At 40.1% G+C, this 24,506-nt stretch overlaps 1 protein-coding gene across 1 annotated transcript in view; it reads right to left on the bottom strand.

Annotated features, from left to right (window-relative positions):
- DPP6 (dipeptidyl peptidase like 6) overlaps positions 1-24,506 on the bottom strand; it is an 804,405-nt gene that overhangs the window by 301,691 nt on the left and 478,208 nt on the right. Inside the window, exon 5 of the mRNA XM_060107540.1 lies at positions 4,159-4,233. Coding sequence (XP_059963523.1) covers positions 4,159-4,233 — 75 coding nt within the window. The remainder of the gene's footprint in view (positions 1-4,158; positions 4,234-24,506) is intronic.

Raw genomic sequence — 24,506 nt, 5'->3', positions numbered from 1 at the left:
CTCAACCATCCCCCCTCCTGGTGTTCACTCTCTTGTGAATCTCCTCCCCCAGAGGGCTGGACATAGGGACTCATTTCTCATAAATGGACTCTGGTGACAGTGAGGGTACATGAGGTCACAAACACTGTGACCTCCATCCTACTGACACTGTCTGGGCTCCTCTTCCCTGCTGCTCTGTCCTATGGTGAGCCCTGTGGTGCAAGGACCTGGGGACAGTCTCTGGGCCAATGAGAAACCCAATGGCCATGAAAAACGGAACTCTGTCAAGAATCACACAGGTAAACTCAGAAGCGAGTCCTTCCCCAGCCGAGCCTTGAGGTGAGCCCGCAGCTCAGATGACACCTGGATTCCAGCCCATGAAAGACCTGGCATCCAGCTAATGAAAGACCTGGCATCCAAGGATCCAGCTAACCTGAGTCCAGATTTCTGACCCACAGGAACCATGAAATTGTTAATGTTGTTTACCTTAAGCCACTACGTTTTGGGGTAGTTTGTTATGTAGCAACAGGTAGCTAAAAGAGATAAACTGATATACACAAACTCACTTTGCTAATTCCATGACTGTGTGACTGGGATTTTATTTAGATCAGATGTTGGGCAAGATTTTATTGGGATCAGAACAATGTTCCACAGGTTTTGAGAACAATCACCCTGATTACCTCTTTTAAACAATGCAACAAAAATTGTCACAAATATTCACTGGCTCTTTCAGAAAATAATCTCTAAGGAAGAACATTTTCCAGATATGATTTCTCTTTCCTCTTTGAAAGTCACAAAATGTATTAATATTTGTTCATGCTCTAAGATACCACAGTTTAAATTTTTTTCTCCTTCCCAAAGAGTTTTAGAAACTTTTAACATTTGCCAAATATACTTCGATATGAAGGAACATGGCTGCTCTAATTAGATAACTTTGTTTTAAGGAAATTTACCCCTATTAGTACAGTTTAGTAAGTATAGTTAATATAGTTTTCAAATTAAAAGTAAAAAATTACTATACTCCCCAGTGTCTAGCTTGGTTTCAAGAGAACCCTTCATAAGCTATACATTGAGAAATGCTATGAAGTCCTATACATAAAAAAACAAAGTAACACTCAGTTAGGAAAACACTGGCTCTTTGGGGCAGGCATGATCTTTCCAGCAGAAATGAGATAATGTAAATAAACACATTTTGCAAACTACAGGACTGGTACCACATAAATAAAACATGATATTGTTTATATTTTCCAATTCCAGAGACATTAATGAATCTATAGGTATCTAATGCCTGGATAAATGGAAAACTGTGCTTGGGTTTACTCTTTCTCCAATCTAATTGATAACTTTTTACATAAAAAAGCATAGGGTTGACATAGTTAAAATTAGCTGATTTGTAGATGTTCAAATCTATAACTAAGTTATAGATTTAATAAAATTAGAAGAGTTTAGTAGGAAAAAAGGTATGCTAATTACCATGATCTCCCATTTCCAGAATAAACATGGGCTGTTACTAAGATGTTTCACAAATAAGGTCTCTTCCTTTCATGACATAATTTTATCTTTTTGTGTATTTGATAAAATTTCAAGGACTTAAGAGTACATAAAATCACTTTGAATCCTAATTCAGAGCCAAAAAGTTCAGAGAGAGGATAATGCCACAAACATATCGGTTCAGCACCAAATATACACACATGGTCCTGGGCCAGGTCCTGAGGGCCACGTGGAGACAGGAGACAAAAAGACCTCCCTGCTCTCTGAACAGCTGACAACGTAAAAATGGGCAAATAAAACTAGTTTATGTCAAACTGCTGGGAACTGATGCAACATAGCAATTAGTCTAAATAACTGAAGGAAGAAACACACAATACAGACTACTTGCCTGCGTAGTCATATGTACAGTAACTGCTCAGTACTTGAAAACTATTAAGGGTTACTTCTTTGATTCACATTAAAAGTATCCATTTCTATAGATTTTTTTACATAGCACACATTTTCAATACTTTAATCATTTTTATAGTTTAAAATATAGCTGAATCCACTCCAAATTTTTTACATTTTCCCTCAGTTGAGAAAACAAACTGAACACAGTTCTACCCCAAAGGCCAAGGGACAGTGCACAGGGAGAAAGGGTTAGTCAAGGTTCTTGTTTACAGCCAGTGCTCAGCATGGTGAAGACTCAGATTTAGCAGAATGTTCTTTCCCTAAATGGTTATTGGTGGCAATGGGATCCCAGGGCACAGTTTCCAGAGGAGCACTGGGAGAAAGGAGGAGGATGGTAGAGAATTCTATGATGGACAGAACATAGGGTCCTAGGCTAGATCAACGTATTCCAAGTGAGCAGATAGGAGAACCTCTTCTAAAAGATTCTGAAGAACAAATATAAAACTTTGTTTTCAAGTCTTGAGGAGCAGGAAGCTCATTACCAAACAAGGTAACTCATCCCACTGTTGGGATCCTCTCATCATTAAAAGGTTCTCTGGTAAGATGACCCGAAATCTGTCTTTTTGTGCTTTTCTCACTCAGGTGTTGGTTTTGTCTCCCTGGAGCAACTCAGAACAAATTCATTACCCCACTCCTATGAAAGTCCTTCAAATATCTACTGGGATTTTTCTCTTATTCAGGGGTGGAGGTTACATTTTTGCTAGCTAACATGGGTGGCGAAAGGAGCTGGAATACTCTGAGCCGTGGACATCACGCTTAGAGGTATGTAGGGCTGGGTGTAGGATGTGCAGAGTCCCAAGGCTAAAAGTTGGTTTTCAGTACATTAAATTCACTGACTTCCCTGATCAAACAGATAAAGCTGACCAGTTGTTCCAAAGGATCCAGATGGATAAAAAGAAAACTTTTACATAACGGACATTAAAAAAACTAGTAAATGGAAAATTTAAGATAGAGAATTTAAAAAAGATCTACTTTTGGAGGAATAACTCTCCAATTGAAATTTTAATTGAGACTGAAATCTCCAAGAAATAATCCAGTTGTCAACAAGTAACTTTTAGAAGAAATTCTAAAATTTCTAGAATTAGAGTTGCATCTCTATGCAAACCCCAGCTTCCTCGTTCACATGTAACTTGACAAACTGGGCTGTCTCATGCCAGGGGAAGAAGATTCTCTCAAACTCACCAAGGAGCTACTCAGCCCTGAATGATGACACAGGTACCATTACATCTCACAGAAGCTTCACCAAACTCTAATTAGAACAGTCTCAAGAGAACTAGAAAGGCAGTGGAATTCTACATTTTATCTGCCAGAGAATAAAGTTCCACTGATGCACATTTCTAAAGCTGCTATCTCTTACATGCTGAACATCTGTTTCACTTACACAAATACATTTCACCTTCTTGCTCATTTAAAGAGCCAAAATGAATTCTAAAATATTAGTATGTTAAAAAAAAAAAAGAAAAGCCTGAGTTTTAGGCTGCCACTAAAGACCAGGGTGAGATTTTATACAAAATTCTGGCGAAATTTAATGGGAGACTCACATAGAAAGTGCTTAAAACAGGGGTTTATATAATGAAAGTGATAGTTCAAGTCTTCTCTAGAATACTGTGATGGCTAGGAGATCAATAACAGCTGATTTTAATTTAGGGAGAACCTGGCATTCACTTTTTGTTCTTAGGATAGAATGTATGGCGTGACTGAGAAAAATGGCAAGAAAAATAATTGCATGAAAGGGTAAAATAAATCTCTACAAAAAGACAACTTCTCTTGGGCTTCCCTGGTGGCGCAGTGGTTGAGAGTCTGCCTGCCGATGCAGGGGACACGGGTTCATGCCCCGGTCCGGGAAGATCCCACGTGCCCCGGAGCGGCTGGGCCGGTGAGCCATGGCCGCTGGGCCTGTGCGTCCGGAGCCTGTGCTCCGCGGCGGGAGAGGCCACAGCGGTGAGGCCCACGTACCGCAAAAAAAAAAAAAAAAAAAAAAAAAGACAACTTCTCACCAAGAAAATCCTATGAAATAGGCCCTAAAAGTGGTGATTTTTTTTTTCTCTGCCAAAAAGATTTTCATACCTTTCCTCTCTCCTAGGTGGCAGTGTGGCATAAAAAGAGACTAACCCAGGACCCACCAACTACTACAGGATTCAAAGATCACTAAGAATAGAGATTCAAGGAAAAATACTTAATAAGGTATTAGCATAAAGAAACATTTTTTTTTAATAAATAGAAAAGAGTAGTACTCACTGGTTCCACGTTATATGAAAAAAGAGCATACTCTCTATCTGGAGATATTTCATATCTGACAGCTCTTAACGATTCCTAAAAGAAAAAAACAAAGAACAAAGAATTTTAAAGTATTACGTATAACATAACTCAAAATCTTGTAGTGAAACTGTGCCTGTGATGCCATTTTCAAAATTTGCTAATAAAATTAGTATGGAGCCAACTTGCTAGTCTATTAAAAATGGCTATATCCTTTTTTTGTTAACCAAACAGTGTTCAGTTAATTAATGCTATTTTACATTTTATTTGTAGTTTTTTTCAAATTTCAACAAAGCATATTGTATCTGCTGAAAGAAATCAGTAGAAATAAACATAAAAACAAATAACCTTTTCACACAAGACTCCCAATCTCTCTGTATCTTTAAACACACTTTCCTTTGCTCATTCTTATACTTAGAAGCTTCTATTAAGCAGATTTGTTCCTAAAATAGAATCACATTCCACACATGATTTGGCAACATGCCTCTTCACCTTCATGGATTCTGACCCACAAGTCAGTGGATAGAGGGCTATCATTTTTTCTTTCAAATTTCTTCAGAGCACCCAGGGAATTTTACATAAATGAAATCACATTGAAAATGCTGTGTTTCCCTTCAACTTGCCCGTCTTCTCTGATGCACTCCCACTGCTGTACAGACCCTCATACCCACTAGAAAGAGCCTTATATTGTCAACTTGGCGTGTATCACTCTACAAATGATCATAGGACCACACGCAAGCATTAGATGTATAACCACAGCTAAAAATGACATCACCTTACACAACACTCACCTTAGTTTTCTCACATAACAATAACTTAAGGTTTAGCCTGAATTAGTGCTCTTTAAAGCTTGCATACTATTCTATGGTGTGGCTATATCTTCATTCACTCAGTCCTTACTACAGGGCAGTTACAGAAGGTTCTTGTTATTCATGGTAGTTACCTTCTAGAAAGTCTCCACAAATCCTGTTCCTAGGGGAATGCAGAGTTAGGTTCCTGTGAGCCTCTGGTCACAGTGTTTTTGTCAACCAGTCAGTACCTAACCTTGTCTTAGGTGTGTTTCTGTTTGAAGACGTCTTACTGAGAATATATCGCTTTCATCAACACAGAACTCATGGCTAACAACACTGTAGCCTGTGCCTGAACGAAGCTCATTAACACGTCTTTTCTCTGTAAGAAAAACAACATCACAGCCTTCTTGAACTTAGGAACACAAGACAGGCCTTCAGCATTATTCTTGGGAGCCATTTTAAACAGCATAATCACCAATAAAAAGCACAAAAAGGTGAAAAACTTGGCACTACATAGACCACAAAAAGAACACTTGTTCATAGTATGAGGTTTGACACCAGAAGACAATGGACAACTTCAATATTCTGCCACTATGCACGTGTCCAAGAATGACCACAGAAGCACCCAGAGTATTAACTTGGGGGTCACAAATAAACTTTAGCACAAGGCGAATCTGCAAATATGGAAGCCGTGAATGATGAGGGTCAACTGTGACGTGTTTCCCGTCTGCTGTTATTACACACAATGTTGTAATAAGGGTCCTCATCCATATATCTTTACTGGTGTGTGTATGATTATTTTAATTATTTTACAGGGTAGAGTTCTAAGGGGCGAATTGATGATGTATACGTTTTTTAAACATTTAAATAGATATTGCCAAATTTCTTTTCAAACTTGTTCTTGAAGTGAACGTTCTCGCTACGGATGTAGGAATGCACCCTTTCTTCCCTTCCTTGGCAGCAAGAAGTCACTGTATTTTCTTCCATTTTGACCCTCTGATGGGTGTAAAGTGGTGCCTCACTGATAGCTTAGTTTATTTCTCGGTTTACATTCAATCCCCACTGGAGATGTTTTAGGCAATGTGGATTTTATCTTCAGAGGACTGTCTATCCATATCTCCTTGAAAGTGTTTCCTACACTGAGTTTTCTCCCATTCTCTCTTAAGCTCGCTCCTATCATGTTTTCACCCCACCTCGACCAAGACCCCTCTTCTCAAGGTTACCAGAGGCTCACTCGCTAAATGTCGTGCTAATTCCTCAGCTCTCACCGTACTTGGTGCTACTGACCACTGTCTCCTCCCAAACCCCGTCTTCACCTGGCGGCCAGGGTACACCTGGTTTCTCTCTTACTTCCCTTGCCACTTGTTTTCATGCCCCATTGCAGGTTCCCTGGTTCCTCTGACCTCTGAATCCCGGAGTATCCAACACTCACTATTTAGACCTCTTTACTCTTCCATAAGAAATCACCTCCCAGGTGATACCATCCAGCCTGGTAGCTAAAAATCCATGTACCTGCTGAGGATTCCAGCAGTCAAGTCTCTGTCTAGATCTCCCAACCTGGTCTGGACTTGACCTGGACCTTCAGACTCGTCTATCTAACTGCCTCCCTGACATGTCTCCACTTGGATATCAAACGGGCACCTCATGTCAACGTGCACAAAACCAAGCCCCTCACATCCTACCCCCTCCCCCTGCAGCTCCTGGCAGCTCCTTGCTCATCTCAGATGTAGCAACCCCACTCACTCAGCTGCTCAGGCCAAACTCTTAGCCATCTTTTCTCTTTCTCTCTGTCTTACACACCTGAGATCCAGTTGATCAGAGAACCCTGCTGGTCTACCACCAAAGGACACTCAGAACCCTTCCCTCCCTGCCGCCACCACCCCAGTCTGAGGCATGGGCCTTTTCTTCTTGAGCTATTGCAGTGGCCTTCCAGCTGCATCCCCAGGTTCTGTCTTTGCCCCACTGCAGCCTCTGCTAGCCACAGGGGCCAGGGCCAGCTTTTAACTACGTAAATCATGATACTGCGCCTTGCCTGAAGCCCACCCACACAGCCTCCCATCACACTCACAGTATACGTCAAAGCTGTGACTGGGCAGTAGCCCTGCCTGGCCAGGGTCCCCATCAGCTCTCTCGCCCACCCCACCAGTGTCCACACCTTCTCAGAGCAAGCCAGGCAATGTGGTCTCAAGGACGCTGTGTTTGCTCTTCTCTCTGCCTGAAACTCTAGATTCTCACTTCTTTCATCTTTTTTTCTCAAAAGTCACCTTTTGCGTGAGGACTTCCACGTCCCTGAATAGCCATTATATCTACAAACTTTAACAGGCTGGCCTCTAATTTTTTATAACTCTCTTTCCTTATTTCCCTAGAATAATAATTATCTAAAACAAAATATATGTTACATTTATTTATTTATTCCCTGTCTCCTCCATTAGAATGTAAGCTCCTTGAAAGGAGGGTTTTCTCCAAAAAAAATGTTTAATTTCTCTTGGCCATGTTTTGTAGTTTACCGCCCACAGATCTTATCCTTAAGTATTTAGTATTATTGATATTTTACACACATATATATATATAAATAAATTTCAATATCTTAATTTCAATTCTTAATTTCAATACCCAGTTGTTTATTGCTTTACAGAAATATAACAGACTTTGGTACCCTGAGGACCTTATGCTCTGCAACCTTGCTAAACTACATTAATTGTGGGTATTTTTTGGTAGATTCCTTAGAAGTTTCTACATAATCATTCTTCTCCCCTGTGGAGAGTTTTCTCCTTTCTTTCCTAACTGGATGCTTTTTGCTTCTTTTTATAGCCAGTTACACTCTAGGGAACTGCCAGTATGATGCCGCGTAGAAGTCATGAGAGTGGACACCTCACCTTTTCCAGATCTTATGAAGAAGGCATTCACTCTTCACTATTCAGTGTGATATTAGTGGTGCATTTTTTTTGTAGATGCCTTTAATCAGGTTGAAGATGTTCTTATCTATTTCCAGTTTCCTCAGAGTTTTTATAATAAATGTTGAGTGTTATAATGAATGTTGCATTTTCTCAGTTGCTTTTTCTACATTATTGAGAGATGATTAGGTTGTAGCTTTTTAAAATCTGTCAATATGGTAAATTACATTGTTTGATTTTTAAACGGTAAACCAAACTTGCATTCCTGGGATAAACTCTTTGGCCATGTTGTGTCACCCCTTCTATATATTGCTAGATGTGATTTGCTAATATTCTGTTGAGGATTTTTGAACCTGTGTTCATGAGGAAAATTGTGGTTTTCTTTTCTGGCAATATCTTTTGTTTGGTTTTTATTTCAGAGTAGTGCTGCTCCAAGAAATAATTTGGAAAATTATTCCTCCTCTTCTTCTATTTGTTTTATGACTTTGTGTAGAATCAGTATTATGTTTTCCTTAAATGTTTGCTAGAATTCACCAGTGAAAACATTTGGGCTTTGAATTTTCTATATGTGGAGGTTTTAAACTATTAATCAGATTTTTTTTTTTTTTCGGTACGCGGGCCTCTCACCATTGTGCCCTCTCCCGTTGCGGAGCACAGGCTCCAGATGCACAGGCCCAGCGGCCATGGCTCATGGGCCCAGCCGCTCTGCAGCATGTGGGATCCTCCCAGACCGGGGCACGAACTGTGTCCCCTGCATTGGCAGGCGGACTCTCAACCACTGCACCACCAGGGAAGCCCTTAATTAGATTTTTTATGTCAACATAGGACTATTCAGATTGCCAGCTGCATCTTCAGTGAACTGTGATAATTTGTGTCTTTCAAGCATTTATTTGTTTCATTTGCGTTGTCAAATTTATTGATAGAAAGCTGTTCAAAATATTTTCTATTATCCTTGTAATATCTGTAGTGATGGTCTCACCTCTGTTCCTGATATTGGTTGTTTTGTCCTTTGTCTTCGTTCTTCATCAATTTTATTAATCTTTTCCAAAAAACAGCTTTGAGTATTCTTTAGTTTTTCTATTTTTTCTGTTTTCTATATGGTTGATTTCTTCTCTTTATTACCTTCCTTTTGTGTACTTAGGTTTACTTTTTCTTCTTTTTTCCCTAGTTTCTTATGGTGAAAGCTTAGATATAAGCACTTAAAGCTATAAATTTCCCTTTAAGTATACTGCCTAGCTGCATACTGTATATTTTGATATTATGTATTTTTATTTTCATTCATTTCAAACTATTCTCTAATTTCCATTTGATTTCTTCTTTGGCCAATTTTTTATTCAGAAGTATGGTGTTTAATTTCTAATCATCAGGATATTTTCCAGATTTTTTTTTTTTTTGCTGTACGCGGGCCTCTCACTGCTGTGGCCTCTCCCGTTGCGGAGCACAGGCTCCGGACACACAGGCTCCGCGGCCATGGCTCGCGGGCCCAGCCGCTCCGCGGCATATGGGATCCTCCCAGACCGGGGCACGAACCCGTATCCCCTGCATCGGCAGGCGGACTCTCAACCACTTGCGCCACCAGGGAGGCCCCCCAGATTTTTTTTTTTGCTATTGGTTTCTAGTTTAATTTTGTATTTGTTAGAGAACATACTTTGTATAATTTCCAAGCTTTGAAATATATTGAGGCTATGTTAATGGCCCAGACTATGGTCTATCATGGTAAATATCCCATGTGCACTCAGAAAGAATATGTACTCTGCTGTTGAGTGGTGGGATCTACAAATGTCAGGTCAGTTGGTTAATTGTGTTTTCAAGAATTTCTGTATGCTTACTAAGCTTTTTTCTACATGTTCTATCAATTACTAAGAGCGGATTGTTTGAATCACCAACTACAATTGTGAATTTGTCCATTTCTGCTTTTGGTTCAAGCAATTGTTGCTTGAAGTACTGTAGCTCTATTGCTAGTTGAATACACCTTCAGGATTCTCATGTCTTCTTAATGAATTGACTCCTTTATCATTATGAAATCTTTCTTTTTATTTCTGGTTATCTTTGGTTAGTGTTTGCATGGTATATCTTTTTACAACCATTTAATTTTAACCTATGTCTTTATATTTAAGGTAGATATCATAGATAGCTTATAATTGGGTCTTGCTTTTTAAAACTAATCTTAAAATCCTCTGGGAGTAATAAGGGGAGCTTGTGTACATAATAAACATGGGGAATATGAGGAATATCTGTCCTTTATACTGCAGTTATTTTCCATTCTATATTGGATCAGCTTTCTGCCCCTGCGTGACATGCTTGAGAAAGTTACAACATGTTCCAAAGATTTTAGGTGTGTATGTTGGTGTTTCTTTTTTTTTTTTTTTTTTTTTGCGGTACACGGGCCTCTCACTGCTGTGGCCTCTCCCATTGCGGAGCACAGGCTCCGGACGCACAGGCTCAGCGGCCATGGCTCACGGGCCCAGCCGCTCCGCGGCATGTGGGATCTTCCCGGCCTGGGGCACGAACCCGTGTCCCCTGCATCGGCAGGCGGACTCTTAACCACTGCGCCACCAGGGAAGCCCTGCTGTTTCTTATGTCAATTTTTAGAGTAGGAGAAAAGGTTCAGAAATCTTACATAAGGTTACATAACATTAAGAGGAACTGGATATATTTCACATTTAAAGAAACCTTTTATAAAAAGATAGATGTATTTTTTTTTCAGGACTAGGTAATTCATTTTACCTAAACTTCCATCAAAAGCCTAGCCACACATTGACCATATTTATCATTCCTGGCACTTGTCACTCTATTATGTAGACCCAACTTTTCATCTGGTAAAACCTTTCTTACTCCAAAGAATGTCCTTTAAATTTCTCAGTGTGCAGGTACATGGCCAATGAATTATCTTAGATTTTATCTCTGAATACTTTATCTTTATTTTTGAAAGGTACTTTTGCTGCATATAGAATTCTAGATTAACAGTTTTATTTTTCTCCCAGTACCTTAAAGGTGTCACTCCACTTTCTTCTGGCTTGCATAGCATCTTCTGGTGAAGAGTCTGTTGTCACACTTATGTTTGTTCTTCTGTACAAATGTCTCTTTGCTTTGGCTGCCGTTAAGGTGTTCTATTTTTCACTGGTTTTCAAAACTTGATTATCATAGTGTAACTTGCTTTGGTGTGGTTTTCTTTATATTTCTTATGGTCAGGGTTTATTGAGTTTTTATACCACATGTGGTAAAAATAGAGTCACTATTTCTTCAAAAGTGTGTTTTGTCTTTTCTCTCTTCTCTTTCTGGGGCATTAATAACAAGCATCTTACTTCACTTTATATTGTTCAACAAGTCATTGACTCTGTTCATGTTTTTTTAGGTCTTTTTTCCTCTCTGTTCTTCATTTTGGATAGTTTGTATTGCTATTAGTTAAAGTTTAATTTATTTTTTCCTTCCGTGGTGCCTAATCGGCTATTAATCTGGAGTTTTAAATTTTTATATTTTTCATCTCTGGAAATTTTATTTGGGTATTTTACAGTCTTCAATTTCTCTTCACTATACTCATGGTTTTCTTCATATTCTTGAGCATTTGGAACATATTTATCTTAGCAGTTTTAATGTGTTTTTCTGCTAATTCCATTATCTGTTATTTGTGGGTCTGTTTCTATTGACTGATTTTTCTCCTTATGATGGGTCACATTTTTCTGCCTCTCTGTATATATAGTAATTTAAGAAATAACACCAGATATTTTGAATTTTCTCTTGTTGAATCTTGGATTTTTTTTTGTGTGTTCCTTCAAAGCATGTTGGACTTTTTATGACAGGCAGTTAATTACTTGCAGACTAATTTAATTCTTTCAGTTTTGTTTTGAAGATGTTCTAAAGGCTGTTTCTACAATAACCATGATTTTTGGGGCTAGGTGAGCCTCATTCTTAAGGGGTTGCTCTTCTGGAGTCTCTGCTTAATATCTCATGGCCAGGAGACACTTAAATGATCCCTGGTGATGTATGAGCTCTGGGAATTTTTCCTCTTAAAGTGTCCTATAATTTTGCTCTTTACTTGAAACTTTATTTTGTCCTGCCTTGTGGTGTTTCACGTTTTATAAATAAAGATCAACAATTAACCAAAGTCTCAAAGGGAACACTGTGTAGATTTCTCAAGTATCCTCTAGTTAGCTTCCTCCTCTTGGGTTGTCTGTTTCATAAATTGCAGCCATCTTTTTTCCACATGAACTCTGATCTTCTCCTTAACTCAGCAAGACTGAAGGACTTCCATCTTCCTCCTTGTGCTGAAGTCCAGCAAGAACATTCATGCAGAAGATCAGCTGGCTGTTTGGTTCATTTAATTTGTTTTCCTTTTCTCAGTGGTCACAGGTGTGAGCTGCCTGTTTTCCAATATATGAAAATTGTATTTTTACCCTATATTTTACCCTGTTCTACAGTTGTGTTAGGAGAGTATAAGAATGATCATCTTATACTCTCATAGCCAGGACCAAATGTCAAGAAGAGAATTTTAGTTTGTTTTGTCATATTGTATTCCCAGTGCCTAACAGTGACTGGCACTTAATAGAATCTCTGTAAATATTTGCTGAATAAATGAATGACTATATCCTCAGTTGTTATAAGAGTGGCAATAATGTTACTGGTACAAAGATAACACCAAGAGAAACAAGCAAAGAGTGTGACTTTCTACACTTGAAAACCATCATAGGTCACATCTCTTGATGGAGGGTCAGCTGCCAGTGATACTACTTGAGACAGGCAGAATTTCATTAGGCTGTTTGAGAAGCTCATCACTGCCATTCTTAGGTAGAGTTTCACTCATTTTTGACAATCTCAGTCCCCATGCCCCCTGGGTGTGAAAATTATAGGCTGTATGTCCACCTTTTCACCAGGTGCAAGTAATGGATGCAAAACTCAACTTAGCACATTTCCTAAACATTTGCACCAAGACTATGAATCAAAGATACATTTTCCCAAGCAAAGTAGGCTTTGGTTTCAGGTTTGTCTGAGGGATGTTCCTGCAATGTTTTGTCTATTTTAGATTATTTGTCTTTTTCTGATCAATTTGAAAGAGCTCCTTGTAGACTGTAGATATTAGCCTTTTATTTGTTACCTGGATTGCAAATATTGTCCATTATTTTTCCACCAATTCTGCCTTTTTAAATTTTGAAACTTAAAGCTCTTTTATGGTAAGTTAAATATGGCTCTCTTTTTTACAGCTTCTGGATTTCCCATTTAAAAAATTTTCTCTCTTTTGTACTAAACCAAATGATAGATTCTTTTCAACATTTATATCTTTAATACAATTGGAAATTAATTTTGTATGCCTGTGAAATGAGACATTATTTCCTTGTAGATAAAGAATTAAGTTATGCTCATATTGTTTTCTAATTATGTGATCATCTCCCCCAATGATTTTTATATATCAAATACCCTTTATATTGAAACCCACTTCTGAATTATTGGGTCTTTTACTGCTCTCTAGGCTATTCCTATGCAAAATTTTATGGTTTTAAGCTTATACTTTGGGGTCAAAGAGCCTGTGAGTCACACTCTGCTCGGAACGTTTACTATGTGAAATTTAGAACATTTCTTAGCTTCTCTGTGCCTCTATAAAATGGAGATAATATCATGGTTGATGTGAAATTCAATGACATAATTACAATGCCTGGTGCTATCAGCTATTATTAGTAGTATTAGTTATTAATGTGATTGAGTTGAGTACAATGTGTTTGTTATGTGTTTTAATATCAGGTAAAGGAGTACATGTTACCATATATTTTGAAACTTTCGGCTAAATTCAGATGTTTATTCTCATATATGTCAATTAAAATATTTTATCAAATGTTCAACACTAATTTTTTTCAAAGTTCTAATTAGGATTATGTCAAAGTTTTATATCAATCTTAAGAGAATTAACATTTTAAATACTATATTATCACCCAACATTACATTGTATCTTTCATTTTTTTTCCAAATCGTCAACAAGATTTTATAGTTTGCTTATTCTTTATGCTGTTCTTAGATTTATTCTAGGTCTTTTTATAGTTTTTGTTCTTATTGTGAATGGAGTATTTTCTCCATTTCTACTTCTAGATACTTATGTTAATGAAGAGAGAAGGCATTGATTTATTTATGTATTTTTGTATTTAGCCATATTAATAAATTTTCTTATTAACTGCAGTAGTTTTTAAAAACTAATCTCTGTTAGGTTTTCTAAGATAGAATTATGTTATCAGAAAAAGGGATATAATTTTTTCCCAGTTCCTATTCCAATCATGTAGTTTGCTTGTATACTGCATTTCCCATGATCTCTAAGAACATATTAAATATTAATGATGATGTTGACTATTCCTTCCTGACTGTAATTGAAATGGTTTTATTGTTTGCCATTTAGAAATGTTTTCACTGCTAGTTGGTTCGTGATAAATAGTCTTCACCATATTTAAGCAGTTTTTATTCTTTTCTTACCTGGAATTTTTATTAGGAGTGGTTGATAAATTTTACCAGATGGCCTTTCAGCATCTTGTGATATAATCATAAGTATTTTTCTGTTATTTTGCAGTTGTAATTAATTTTGTTGATTGATTTCATGACATCATTGTCATGATTAGACCTTACTTGTTCAGAGCACATTATGATTTTGATACATGACTGAATTCTACTTGCCAATATTTTATTTACAATTTTTGCATTTATGCTCACTAGTGAGATTGGTGTATAGTTTACATTTTGCATTATTTAGGGCTATTTAGTTATCAATAACACAATTTTTTAATAACATTATTCTGACTTTAAAAAGTATTGGTCTACATATATGAGGATTCCATATATATATATATATATATATATATATATATAAAACTATAGGCCTGTTTCTGGTGAGATGCATATCTAAATGATCGTGTCTTGTTTTCTTGTACTACATAAATATGTATGTGATTAGGAATGCAGAGAAAGAAAGGTGGCCATTGGTGGGAGAGAGAGAGAGAAAATGATAGAATGCTCCAAATTATCAAGTAATAGAAGGTAAATGAAGAGTACAAAGCATCAATATATCCACAGGCTGTTTTGTGAAAACAATCTCCTCATAAAGGAAAAAAAAAAACCTAAATACACAAGATTAGTAATGATAAAACAAAAGCCAAACACGGACAAGATTAAATGATTTCTAAGAGGACACTTTGTGCAACTCGAGGGGAGCACGTATTAAACAAAATAAATGGACAGCTGTAATCTCACCCTCCCTAGTCAATAAGGAAGAGGGGAACTCGTGGACGAGGTGGCACAGCCTGCACCTGGGCCCCTAATTCGCCTAAACGTCATTTCATTTGGACGCAGACAGCCCCAGGTGACACTCCCAGCACTGCTTGTGAGAGCCAGAGAAAACCTGAACGTGCAGTCGCTACAGAACAGGAGGAAGAGGATGAAAGCTCAACCACTGAGAAAAGCCTCCAGACGGTTTCACAAGCTGAATTCTCTCTAACCTTGAAAATGGATCATTCTGTGCACTCAGGCGCATCAGCATTTTTGCATTAGGCTGACACACTATTTTGCATCTGTAATCTTTATTTTAGGCAACATGCAGCAGCCTCCAGGAGCAATCTTGTGGTATGCGACAGTGGACCACAGGTATGAACACACCTCTGAAGCTGGGCACCGTTCTCAGTCGTGGGATGCTGGCCTCAGTTCCCTCTGGAGCCCTGTGGGCACAAAGGCTGCAGCTGGATCCTTTACGCAATTTAGAAATAATTTTGTTTGGAATTAGACAAAGCTGAGCTCAGTTCTCAGGACTCCCAGCTCCCAGCTACGAGAAAAGGTTATTTTAACCTCCATAAACTTCAGCTTTCTCATCTACAAAGCAAGAGTAACGAAGTACTGCTGCTCACAGGATTCCTAAGGATTTCAATTAAATAAGATGATACATGTACAGTGTTCAGGATAATTCTGCTTGCACTGTAAGCACTCAAATATCAACTATTAGTTGATCTATCCTGCATAAACCTTGCAGCACCCTCCTCCTCAAGTATCCCTGGTTTTCCCCTCCACCACGCCTGCCTTCTCCTGCCTCCGTGTCTCTGAGATTTTGCCATTCTTCCCATGAACAAGGGTCAAAGCCCCCAGACGACACACACCACTGCTGCAGCCGCACTCACCTGCGCACAAGATGTCGCCATTTGTTCTCAATTCTACCTCCACACTCAGACGTACACCCACTCCACTCCCCGCTTTCCTGCCTTCATTCAGGGCCTCATGCCTCTTCACCTGGACCTGAAGCAGCCCCTGGGGGCTCCTTGCCTAGACTCATTCTCTTCTCCAAATCCCCTTTCATACTGGTCTGGAGTTACTTTCCTAAAACACACACTTGTCCTCGAGAAACCTGTCCACTCCAATTTCCTACAGAGTAAAGACGAGCCCGCTAAGAACAGTACTTGATGACTTGCTCTTCTTCCGGGGCCTTTAAGCCCCAGCCTTCCGAGCCCCTCCCCGTAGAGCTACACCAGGTCAAGACAACTTGCTACGTGGTCTGCCCACGAACCTTTGTTACTCCGCCTGTTCACGCTGCCAGGGTGCCATTTCCCACTTCTCTCCAGGCTGCAGTCGCCTTTCAGGGGCAGCTGGAACGCTCCCTCTTCACACCCTCATCTACTGTCGACACCAATACCCTTCTCTCCTTCCTCACCTTGTTCCCGTCCCACACGGGACCTCAACTCAGAAGATATTTCATTCATTAAGATCTTCTGACTTCCTTTAGATCTGGGCTGAACGCTTCCCAGGAGTAAACACTGTGGTGTACAAATCCTGTATCCACCCACCCACCCATCTTGTGCAGCCCGGGGCCTTGCTCAGAGAAGACTCTCCCTTAATGTCAAATGATGAGATGAAGGTGTGACAGCACAGCGGCATCAGGCCACCCCTCACCTAAAGAGAACAGCATGTTTGGGGCCAGAGAGATCAAGCTGCTACTTTACTTCTTGTCAGGTCTTTTAAAGACACAAGTATGAGATATGCTGCTCATGTACTTTAAAAATTAAAAACATGGGGGAGGGAAGGATTGGGAGTTTGGGATGAGCAGATGCAAACCAGTATATATAGGATGGATAAACAACAGGGTCCTACTGTGTAGCACAGGGAACTATAGTCAACATCCTGTGATAAGCTATGATGGAAAAGAATATGAAAAAGAATATATATATGTGTAACTAAATCACTATGCTGTACAGCAGAAACTGACACAGCATTGTAAATCAACTGTATTTTGATAAATTTTTTTTAAATAGAAAAAAAGAAAATAATCATTGGAAAATGATTTGTCCTACTTACAACTTAAAAAATTAAAAGCAGTAGCCTATGAAATGAAAATGAGAACTAAAATAAGTCAAAGGTACTTTTGTTTTTTGTTCTGTCTTGTCATATGAGAAGTAGACAAAGAGAGGGGAAAAGAGTAAAAGAAAAAAATCAGGAATAAAATGAAAGTGATCATCTGAGACACCAGAGGAAAACAGAAAAACACAGAGGGACACAGAGGATGGGCAGAACCATGAAGACACAGAAACAAATACAGAATACAGAGAGACAGTCTGTACCAAGGCTTTCTACAACATTCTCGCAAAAGACATTGACTTTTTAGGCCACGCTTTTGTTCCTGGACTAAGGGGGTTTGAAACCCTGAGGCCAGTCTGGTCAGAGGCCAGTGCTTGTGGTCAACTATGGGGACAGGCCAGCTGCTACCTGCCCCACCAGCCAGATTTGGATCTGTGAGAGAATTAGGTCTCGCTGTTGCCAGATCTTCCAGTTTTTCAAGAGAAGCCAGAAATCTGGATGTTAAGTTTGTAAAAAACTACTCTGTGGGCCAAATAAAACATTTCAATGGGCACCATTGGTGCCAGAGTTTACCCTCTGAATTATGGACAAAAACAAGGCTATTCCTCCTTCCTTGCTGTAACCTGGGTGCCAAGTGCAGTCAGCCTGGGGTGGAAATGCTCCCTGGGCACGGCTGGCACCACCACAGAGGTTGTTCTAGCTGTGGGTCTGGCAGCATCTGTTTGGGGAAGAATATGGTTGAGATTAGAAGCACATCTTCCAGAGGTCCTCTGTTGTTTCTCTCCTGGATTCTGGAATGGCTCTAATCATACTAGTAATTATGTCCCTCCCTGTGAGGAGTCAGAATTCATTAATTTTTAGAGAGAGATAAAAATTCAAATTCCACAGGCTAATGATTGTATAAAATCAGAGAGAGAAATTAGAGAAACAAAAAGGCTTTTTATTTAAATGTTAATCTAGTAATTTAAATAAGTAATTAAAACAAGTAGATTACTAATTAAACTAGTAAAGACATAAAAAGTGAGAAAACCTGACATAAGCATAATGACAGGATGCTTTTTTAAAATTTACTTGTTTTCTCTTCCAAATGTTTCCAGGAACCATCTACAGCTCTTACATATTTATCAATGGAAGAAGTCTAATGTCTTTGAAATGTAAGGCTGAATTTTAAAAAATCTGATTAAAATTATTGAGTAAACAGCATTGAAACAGTAATTATGGAAATCATCACACTGGAAAATAATACACAAAATTTCACCACCTAACATGACAAGCTACTGCCAGAGTTCAATGTTCACTTCCCAGCCTTTTCAATGAACATAGATGATGTTGACAGCTGTTAACTGAAGTGTATTAATATTGTATTCTTCTGTGTCTATTTAGTATAACATCATAAATATTTTTCATATTATTTTATAGCCTTCCTAACTATTATTTTAATGGCTACATCATATTTTATTTATTTTTATTTACTTATTTCTTTGGTTTCAGGTATTTTTCACTGTTTTTAAAAACTTTCTAGATAATTTACTTATGAAAAATTCCCTGGAATGAGTCAAAAGACATAAATATTTTTATTAATCTTGAATATATTGCCAAGTTGCTTTCCCAAACACCTGGAACAATTTAAATAATACAGTGAATGACTGTATCCATTGTCCCACTCCTTGTTACCGCTGGTATTTTCGGTAAAGAGGGTGTAAAAAGGATGAACATCACAGGTAACACAGAGGCTATACTGAATGGACCTGCTGGGTCAACAGCTCGTGAAGTGGAGGTCAAGCCACTGCTGTCTGTGGACCGTCTTGGTTTCCTCATCAAAGAAAAGAAGGGTTTGAATTACATAATCTGCAAAGACTATTTCAGCTTTAAAAACTTGAATCTCAAGCAAAGGCTAACACTTCATCCTCCAGAGAATTTTTGGTGTATTATGTTTTAGACGGATTGGAGAGATAACAGTAAGTTTCTGTATGAATTACAGCCCCTGAGAAATCAATGTCATTAAGTCCACTGTAAATGCACTCCTGGGGGCAGGCGGGGAGAGGGAGAGGGAGAGGGAGGGGGAGAGGGAGGGGGAGGGGGAGGGGGAGGGGGAGAGGGAGGGGAGGGGAGGGAGGGAGGGAGAGGGAGGGGAGAGGGACAGGGGGACGGAGGGAGGGAAGGAGGGAAGGAGAGAGAGGGAGGGAGAGAAGAGGAAGAAATCAGTGGGGTGGGGTGGCAATTTCTTAAAATAAGACAGCAGTGAAGTTTGCCACATGGACTCTTCCTTTCACGAACAATTTCTCAAGCGTGCAATGCTGTTTGAAAGCATTTTTCCCACAGTAGAACTTCTTTCAAAATTGGAGTCTATCCTCTCAAATCCTGCAGCTGCTTTATCAACTAAGTTCATGTAATATTCTAAATCCTTTGTTGTCATTTCAATAATCTTCACAGCATCTTCACCAGGAATAGATTCCATCTCAAGAAACCACTTTCTTTGTTCATCAATAAGAAGCAACTCCTTACCTGCTCAAATTTTATCACGAGATTGCAGCATTTTAGTAATGTCTTCAGGCTCTACTTCTGAGTCTAGTTCTCTTGCTGTTTCCACCACATTTGCAGTTACTTCCCCCACTGAAGTCCTAAACTCCTCAAAGTTACCCATGAGGGCTGGAATCAACTTCTTCCAAACTCCTGTTAATGCTGAGATACTGACCTCTTCCCAGGAATCATGAATAGTCTTAATGGCATCTAGAATGGTGAGTCCTTTCCAGAAGGTCTTCAAGTGACTTTGCCCAGATCCATCAGAGGAATCACCATCTCTGGCAGCCACAGCCTTACGAAATGTATTTTCTTAAATAATAAGACTTGAAAGTCAGAATTACTCTTTGATCCATGAGCTGCAGAATGGATGTGTTCACAGGCATGAAAACAACATAAATCTCATTGTACGTCTCCATCAGAGCTCTTGGGTGACCAGGTGCACTGCCTATGAGCAGTAGTATTTTGAAGGGAATCTTGTTTTCTGAGCAGTAGATGTCAACAGTGGGTTTAAAATATTCAGTAAACCATGTTGTAAACAGATGTGCTGTCATCCAGGCTTTGTTGTTCCATTTATAGAGTACAGGCAGAGAAGACTTAGCATAATTCTTAAGGGCCCTAGGATTTTTGGAATGGTAAATGAGCACTGGCTTCAGCTTAAGGTCACCAGTTGCATTAGCCCCTAACTCCTAGAGAGTCAGCCTGTGCTTGGAAGCTTTGAAGCCAGGCATTGACTTCTCCTCTCTAGTATGGAAGTCCTAGATGGCACCTTCTTCCAACATAAGGCTGTTTCATCTGCACTGAAAATCTGTTGTTTAGTACAGCCACCTTCATTCATTATCTTAGCTAGACCTGCTGGATGACCTACAGCTTCTACATCAGCACTTGCTGCTTCGTCTTGCACTTTCATATCATGGAGATGGCTTCTTTCCTCAAACCTCATGAAACATCGTCTGCTAGCTTCAAGGTGTTTATCTGCAGCTTCACCATCTCTCTCAGCCTTTATAGACTTGAAGAGACTTAGGGCTTTGCTCTGGATTAGGCCATGTTGACTTCAGGCCATGTTGTGGCTGGTTTGATCTTCTATCCAATACACTAAAAGTTTCTCCATACCGGCAATAAAGTTGTTTCGTTTTCTTATCATTCGCGTGTTCACTGGAGGAGCACTTTTAATTTCCTTCAAGAACATCTCCTTTCCATTCACAACTTGGCTAACCGTTTGGAGTGTGAGGCCCAGCCTTCAGCCTGTCAGCTTTCCACACGCCTTCCTCACTCAGCTTCAGCATTTCCAGATTTTGATTTGAAGTGAGAGACATGCGACTCTTCCTTTCACTTGAACACTTAGAGGAACTTGTAGGGTTATTACTTGCCCTAATTTCAATATTGTTGTGTCTCAGGGGACAGAGAGGCCTGAGGAGAGGGAGAGACAGGGGCACGGCCAGTTGGTGGAGCAGTCAGAACACACACAACATTTTCAGTTAAGTTCTCCGTCTTGTATGGATGTGCTCCATGGTGCCCCCAAATCATTACAATAGTGACATTAAAAATCACTGATTACAGTTCCCATAACAAATATAACAGTCATGAAAAAGTTTGAAATACTGTGAGAATTGCCAAAAGGTGACACAGAGACACACACTGAACAAATGCTGTTGGAAAAATGGCGCCAAAAGACTTACTTGACGTAGGGTTGCCACAAACCTTCAATATGCAAAACAACGCAGCATCTGCAAAGCTCAATAAAATGAGGTCCCACGTGGAAGTTAGTTTACGTTTTACGTTTAGAAACCGGAGAGAATGCCCCTGCCCCACCCTGGGAGGCAGCCCAGACACACGTCCTGCAGGGAAGGAGCTCGAAGCCAAGGGAGGCCCGTTCCCCCTCCCTGCTGCTGACCAGGTCACCCCGTGTGCCTGAGCCCTGAGCTGCCCGGGTCCTCCAGTCCACCTGACCATCCTGAGCCACGCTGACTTGCACCCACATTCTACGTCTGTCCTCTCACATCATCCAGACAACGCTCCTGAGGGGCAGGACGGGGTACACGGAGCTTGCACAGCTGCCTGAGGACCTGTCACTGTGGAGCAGAGAGCAGGGCCCGCGGGGAGGAGGGGGGTCAGGGACCGCCCCAAACCTCTCGCCACACTGATGCTCGGGGAAGCCGCTCACCTCGGTTTTGTGTCTTTTATATCCATTCACAGAATACACAGTTACAGAACACCCGCTATGCGCAGGTCACAGTGCCAAGCTCCGTGGAAGAGACCAAATTAAATCAGCTAGAACCTGCCCCCAACGAGCCTGACTACTGAGCAGCAGATGTCCGAGCTCATTCAGAGACGATGTGCTTGTGATAGCCTTCCCTGCAGAAATCTAACGGAGCACCTCAAAAATCTGTGGAGACGTGGATGGACCTCGAGACTGTCATAGAGTGAAGTACGTCACAAAGAGATAAACTAATGTCATATGCTAACGCATATGTGTGGAATCTACAAAAATGGTACAGATGAACCTATCTGCAAAGCAGAAACAGAGACACAAGTAGAGAACAGACGTATGGACACCAAAGGGGGAGGGGGGAGGGGATGAATTGGGAGATTGGGATTGACACATACACACTATTGATACTATGTATAAATAGATAACGAGTGAGAGCCTGCTGTAGAGCACAGGGAACTCTACTGCATGCTCTGTGGTGACCTAGACGTGAGGGAAATCCAGAAGGGGGGGGGATATGTGTATACGTATGGCTGGTTCACTTTGCTCTACAGCAGAAACTAGCACAGCACTTTGAAGCAACTATACCCCAATAAATAAAAAATAAAAACCGGGCTTCCCTGGTGGTGCAGTGGTTGAGAGTCCACCTGCCGATACAAGGGACACGGGTTCGCGCCCCGGTCTGGGAAGATCCCACGTGCCGCGGAGCGTCTGGGCCCGTGAGCCATGGCCGCTGAGCTTGCGCGTCCCGAGCCTGTGCTCCGCAACGGGAGAGGCCACAACAGTGAGAGGCCCGCGTACCGCAAAAAACAAACAAAAAAAAACAAAAAAACAAAAATAAAAAATAAAATAAAAACCAAAAACACAGAAGTTGGAAAAGGGACCAAGATATTTTGATAAATGCTTCCTAAAATCAATTATGATGTCACATCAAATATGAGATGCTACCAAATAATAAGGATCTGAGAATATCTCACCATCAAAAAATTAATATAAAAACCAAAAGAATGCAAATAACAGTGTGAACCAGGATGGAATTGCCTTAGAAGGTTAAATGTCTATGTGAACTCACAATTTAAAGTGTTTCTGGTATTCTGAAATATTTCATGATCTGATTTCTACCATTTGGAGGTGTGAGAAGGGATGACTGAATTCCTTTCGGTCAAAGGAAGCTGTCTGGGGGGCAGGTGAGACGCCTCCAGGTGAGCCCAGCACAGCACAAGCTCTCATTTGCATAATTATCAACGATGTCAAAGGCCCTTCTGCTGGAGTGCCTAGTGTTTGCATTCATTTGCCTCCCCTTCCATTGATCCATCCCGGGAAAGAGCCAGTCACGGAAGCCAAGGAGCCAGGAGGATGCTCAAGGCCAGCAGGCTGGAGTACCCTGGTGTGACCTTGTGTGTGAGGGTCCTTCTCAGTGGCTGGGGAAAGAGAACGAGGTCAGAGGTCAGATTGTAGGTTAATATTTTAAACTTCTGCCGACCCGGGCATTCACTGCTTCATGTTCATGTCTCCACTAGTTTCAGGTTGTTTTAAGATCAACCTAAAGATTACAGGTGGCTTCACAGGTAGCACAGCTCTCTTCCTCAGCTTACTTTTATCATTTAAACAATCTCAAAGCTTTCAGGTTTCAAATAAGGAGAGACCACACCACCTAGGGAACCAGCATTGGAAAGGCAGGCGGGCAGAACCGGGCAAGAGCCACTGCCCGCTCTCTCCAGCCCACTCACCCTCCCGGGAGCAGAGGGTCCGCCGACTCTGATCCCTTCAGAACATCATGCTTCCCCTTCTTAATACTTGCTCATGAAAATACAGAGAGCTGGATCATGCCATCGGCTTTAACTTGCAGATGGAGTAACTGAAGCACAAGTTTAACCGGCTCAAGAGAACTTAAATCCAGAGCTTCTGTGTTCTAAATGATGATGCAGGCCCCCAATGACTTTTCCTCTCTTTCCTTCGTCTGAGGTCTGTTTACCGGAGCCTTTACATGTAGCTTTGAGCCAAGAATAAACTGGTATGATCACGAATAGTATCAATCAGGCTGTACACATTTGGTGCTCAACAAATGTTTCTGAGGTGAGTGAATAAATGACATTTGAAGAAGCAATTTCATCATATAAAATAAACCTTCTGATTTTCAAGATGAGCTCTTCCTTTTTTCTTTACCTAAGGAGGTTTCTGAAGTCACCTTATTACTTGGCTAAAACAACTTTAGTTAAAATACACGATCTGTCACAAGTTATTGATCAGAGAAAGAGAAGGCTGTTCCTTGTCTTCTATTTCCTTACTAAGTGCAGCTGTACCGACTACCCTGCTTTCAGCAAACTGACATCCTCACAGGAGATATCAATAACATCCTGGCATTAACATGTACTTACCCTCAGCAATGGTCTGGTCATTTTCTCCTTTCGATTAATATGAGAAAACCATTTCTGCAACTTCAGTATTTTTGAGTTGAATCAGCTTTTCTTACGGGAGTCATTCTACCAAAGATGATTTTTTAATGCAAAAATGCAGGCACATTCATTCTTTCCAGGTCGGGTCCTACTTTGCAAACTACTACTGAATTCAATACCTGTTGTTTTGGGAATTACACCATCATACAACCTTGCT

This window comes from Mesoplodon densirostris, chromosome 9 (assembly GCF_025265405.1).
Source record: "Mesoplodon densirostris isolate mMesDen1 chromosome 9, mMesDen1 primary haplotype, whole genome shotgun sequence".
Lineage (NCBI taxonomy): Eukaryota > Metazoa > Chordata > Mammalia > Artiodactyla > Ziphiidae > Mesoplodon > Mesoplodon densirostris.
The sequence above is the reverse complement of the archived record's forward strand: the minus strand, read 5'-3'. Positions and strand labels throughout refer to the sequence as shown.